This window comes from Poecilia reticulata, linkage group LG15 (genome assembly GCF_000633615.1).
Source record: "Poecilia reticulata strain Guanapo linkage group LG15, Guppy_female_1.0+MT, whole genome shotgun sequence".
Taxonomy (NCBI): Eukaryota; Metazoa; Chordata; class Actinopteri; order Cyprinodontiformes; family Poeciliidae; genus Poecilia; species Poecilia reticulata.
This window is the reverse complement of record NC_024345.1, coordinates 18,201,194-18,206,193: the sequence shown is the minus strand read 5'-3', so window position 1 is coordinate 18,206,193 and position 5,000 is coordinate 18,201,194. Positions and strand designations below refer to the sequence as shown.

At 35.7% G+C, this 5,000-nt stretch overlaps 1 protein-coding gene across 2 annotated transcripts in view; it reads left to right on the top strand.

Annotated features, from left to right (window-relative positions):
• The window catches only part of bmp5 (bone morphogenetic protein 5), a 13,483-nt gene extending 8,499 nt beyond the window's left edge, over positions 1 to 4,984 (top strand). For both annotated transcript variants that reach the window (XM_008429803.2, XM_008429802.2), the window contains 5 exons: positions 2,257 to 2,405; positions 2,748 to 2,945; positions 4,208 to 4,284; positions 4,427 to 4,537; positions 4,621 to 4,984. In XM_008429803.2, coding sequence (XP_008428025.1) covers positions 2,257 to 2,405; positions 2,748 to 2,945; positions 4,208 to 4,284; positions 4,427 to 4,537; positions 4,621 to 4,770 — 685 coding nt within the window. In that variant the 3' untranslated portion in view covers positions 4,771 to 4,984. The remainder of the gene's footprint in view (positions 1 to 2,256; positions 2,406 to 2,747; positions 2,946 to 4,207; positions 4,285 to 4,426; positions 4,538 to 4,620) is intronic.
• The last annotated feature ends 16 nt before the right edge of the window (positions 4,985 to 5,000 follow it).

The following is a 5,000-nucleotide window of genomic DNA, read 5'->3' as shown; positions in this document are numbered from 1 at the left end:
TCTTGCATAAACAAGGTAATATCTGGGACATAAACCAACTTCTTCTGCAATGTTATTATGCCTGGATATTAACATGGCGTTTATAGTTTGAAATAATTGCTTATTTGATGAATGTGAAACCTTCTACTGTCTGGAAATTGTGCCTGAGGAGGATCCAGACTTGTGCAGATCTACTCTTCCTTTATCTTGCCTGATGTCTTTTTATTGGCATTTAGCAAGTAGAAATCATTTAAGTAATCTTGAGTGATTGAAATATGTGTTTGTTTGTGTGTGTGTGTAGTTTAACATTTAATTTCAGTTGTATCTTTTGTTTTTTGGTGGCAAAGGCATAATTGCACAGGACTGAAAATAACTAATGTCAGTTATGATACAAAAAGGATAAATGGCAATTTTTATTTGTTAAAAGCATCCAAAAATATCTGAAATAAAACGAAAATTAATTTCAAAACTCTTATTTCTTTTTATAGACTAAAGGGTTTAAGGCAGCACTTAACCATTTCTGGTACAGCATACATTTATTTAAAAAGTATCAGTATTATTTCACATTTAAAAGAGGCTGATCATTCTTCAGCTGTTGCCTTTTCCAACAACAACAAAAATCCTTTTATCAGACACTCTGGTCTCCCTCACAGGCACCGTCTGCTTTTAGAAATATAGTTCGTGGATAAAGTGAACCCATTAGCAAGTTGAGCACTTATGTATAGATTGGAAAGTTTGTCACTCATCTTGTGTTGCCTACCGAGCTGGCTGTGTCCCAAATCAAAGCATTAGGGACCACACTTAGGGGTCAGGGGGGTTTCACATGGGTGAGCCCATGGTCAGTGTTTGGCCCACCACCTGCCTGTCTTAAGAATATTCCGGAAGTTTAAAGTATGACATTGCTGAATACACAGGGGTGTGCTTAACAGTGGCCCCACATTTGCTTTCCAAAAATGTGTGTGAGTGATTGAAGGGGAGATATGGCCCTCCAGGGAGATGAAAAGGTCTGAGTCAATGGACTCTGCCATCTTAAAGGTGAAGGGGGTTCAGTTCATGTTTTTACACATGTTTTCAACAAGAAATTTTGATTAGTGTTCACAAACAGGAGTGAGACTTTACTGGTGTTTACAACTCAATAATTTGTATAACTTCATTTCATTGTGAAGCTAATGTTTGCTTAATCAAATATATTTCATTCAAGTAAGTAAAAGTTTAAGTCACCACTAGAATGATGACCTACATTGGCATTGAGCAAACTCACTTCTAAGCTGAACAATTGTGAAGCTGAATTTTTTGTTTTAACAACAAAGCTTACACACTCACTGACATCACTGTCATCTTGCTGAATCAAGCCACTATTCTCATACAAATGTGGACAAAATACATAAAGGAGCCTACATTAAAGGTGACAACACCTTTATGTCAAATCAAAATAACTAACGTCACTCATCTTTGCGGATCAAAGATCTTCCACAAATTTTTCTGAAATTTGCTTCTGAACTCGATTGATAGCAAATAAAACCAAATTAGGAGTTCAGTTTAGTACATGGGGAAATATTTTTGGCAACGTTAAGTGTCATCACATTATATTTGTTTCCACCAACACAATTTTTCCTATTTGATCAGTGCTTCTAACCATTCAATAAGGAATAAGAAAAAAATGTTTCCTCATAAATATGGTCATTCGATCAGTAAATGTTCACAGTGTTCCGAAACAAAATAAACTTGATTTTTTTTGCCCCTTAAAGAGGAAGTTCAACACTTAGTGCCTCAAAAGAATTAATCTAGAGTTTTATTTCACCTTTGAAAAACATATGACTAGTTCCAAAACAATTGAGACCACATGGAAAACCTCTAATGTCTCCGACCAGCTCCGTGAAACCACAAAAAACTAACAGCTGCTGCCTTATCCGATCTGCCACTTGAAAGGAATCAAACAAAAACTGTAGAAGTTTTGTTTAATTATAATTTTTCAAAGAGACTGAGGCTGATTGTTGCCTTCTGTTAAGCTAATGGTAAACTACACAAAAGCTAAATTCATGATTCATTGCCCTGCAAATGTTTTGTTCATCAAATGGCTTAAGTTCTGGCACAGATCTTACCTTATAAGTGCAATTTGTCCCAGCATGCAACTTTTCAACAATGGCTGCATGTGTTTCAGTCTAGTTTGTTCTCACTGGCAGGCCTTTGAAAAGACATGCCTAAAAAGCAAAATTTTTAAGCACTATTTAAAAAAAAAAGTAAAAATATGCTTCTTTTGCTCTTTTGTACTTCCAGAGATGCGGAGACATTTTTGCTCGACTCCAAAAAGGTGCAGGCGTCTAACGGGGGCTGGCTTGTGTTTGATATAACAGCCACCAGTAACCATTGGGTGATAAATCCACAGCAAAATTTTGGTCTTCAGCTCTGTGTGGAAATGATGGATGGTAAGCAAAGCTAATTTTGCTTTTCACAACATTTTTGGGATCATTCTATAAAAGAAAAGTATACATATCTTTACATGATCTACAGATTTGCTTTGGGCTGCAGAAAAAGCTTGAGTTTCATCTTTTGATTCATTCTACATGTCAACATTTTATATTAAACAAAAATATAACCAAAGAAAGTATCATTAGACCTCTGAGAAATAGACATAAATCGAAAATCACCACGCTCATCAAATGTTTTAGGCATTGTTATTATAGGTTTACAATAAAATAAATAATGAAGTGTCCCATTTATTTTAAATGTTTGTTTTTCCTTTTATTTTGTTTTGTTTTTTTGTAAAGGAAGGAGCATCAACATAAAATCTGCTGGAATCATCGGGAGGAACGGGCCTCAGTCCAAACAGCCATTTGTCGTTGCTTTCTTCAAGGCCAGTGGAATTCTGCTCCGCTCTGTGAGAGCTGCTGGCGGAAAGAAAAAGAACCACAATCGCAATAAATCAACTAATCAACAAGAATCATCAAGGATGTCAAAACCTGGAGGTGTGCAGTAAGCATGCATTCATGATGATAAAAGATGTTTAATGATTTCTTTATCATATAAAATAATTGATAATGACGATAAAAATGTGTAAAAAGCTTTAAAATAAATGTACCTTTCATTGAAAAATCATTGATTCACCCCAAAATGTTATCCTGGAAAAAGCAAACGGCCACTAATTTCAGCACATTTATTTAGTTGGAGAAAAAATGCCAGTGTGAGAAAATTCAGCAAAATTCCCAATGCCACCATGGGCATTGTCAAAATGAATTTGAAAAAGTACACATTGTCAAAGTATTTGTTCAATGTATACTTTAATTTGATCAGAGCATCTTAGAACTTTTAAGAAGAAATCTGTTACTAGTTTCACAGTCCGGACTCTGGATAGCTTTAGCTGCAGCATGCATGGCATGCATCATATGGAACTGACTCTTAAAATTCAATGTTTAACTGCATCAGGAAGGGCTCCAATGCTTTTTCAGTGATCCTGTTTAAGTGCCCCCAAATGTTCAAATAATTACTACATGAATTAATTTTAAAAAAAGTAAGTCAAGTTGCCTTTAACTAGGACCGCTTGGAGTTTCGCCATGCCGAGTTGAGTAAATCTTAGGGTGTCTGCACATGGTTTCATGACCTAATAGTGTTAGTAATGTAATGTTTTGGGGTGGCCATTGTAAAGTTCTGATCTCAGATCCATAGAAAATTCACTGGCAGAGCTGAAGGTTCTTTCTGAGCATGGTGGCCTAAAAAAGTAACCCAGTTTCTGGCCTTTCTGGAGGAATGAGCCAAATTTCTGGGAAACTCGTAGGAAGTTCATATAGATTAAAAGGTAATTCTTCCAAATAATAATGAAGTGCATGTAAACTTCTGAATTTGAAGGAAGTAAAAAACATTGTTCTGGCATTTTGCAAATAGGTCTAATTTTGGTTACTGTAGCTTACCCAACACAAAAAAACATTTTACTGATTTAATTGACAGACTGTTGAGAAGGGTTTTATGTCTCCTTTAAAAGTGAAGGTACATTTCTGGTTTTAACTACATGTGCAGTATAGCTGTGAGGCTCAGGTTGCATCTTTTCAACAAGACGGGAGATGGAATGATGTATGTTACAAGACAATGCATATAGAGAGGCAATCCTGAAGCAGTATTTGCATGATACAGAGTTTATACCAATGTGACTGACATGCAAAACAGTTATAGTGATTAATATATAATTCATTGTTTCACTAATTGTACTTTTGTCTTAATCTTTTTTCCCCCTTAGACTATAACACAAGTGAACAAAAGCAGGCCTGCAAAAAGCATGAGCTCTATGTCAGCTTTCGAGATTTGGGGTGGCAGGTAAGACACAAAGCTTTCAAATCTCTTGTAAAACAATATTGACACAGTTACCACATGGTGGTCACATTAAATCATAAGAATATGGAAAAGCGTATCCAGGCTATAAACTAGAGAAGCTAACTGTTGTATTTTTTTTGCCAAGGATTGGATCATTGCACCGGAGGGCTATGCTGCTTTTTATTGTGACGGTGAATGCTCTTTTCCACTTAATGCTCAAATGAATGCAACAAATCATGCTATTGTGCAAACCCTGGTAAGTGCTGTTTAAAATGCATTGTACATGTGCTTAGCCATACAATATCCTTGCCATTAAAAATTCATACTTCTTATTTATAGGTACATTTAATGTTTCCTGACAACGTGCCAAAGCCCTGCTGTGCCCCAACCAAGCTCAACGCAATATCAGTGCTGTACTTTGATGACAGCTCTAATGTTATTCTGAAAAAATACAGAAATATGGTTGTCAGATCATGTGGGTGCCATTAGTTTTGACGCAGTTTAATTTTTGGAGCCTGAAATGGAAATTGCTGGGAAGCACATCTGTTGCAGGTGTGATTGGATGTACAGTATTATGTATATAAAGTTTTCTTGGTTAATTTATTTCCCTTTAAACGAATAGCACTGAATACTGTAATATTTAAGTGACTAGTACAAAATGATATTTGACTTTATGTGCATAATCTTTTCCCTTGTGTGTCCTCTGGCATATATATATA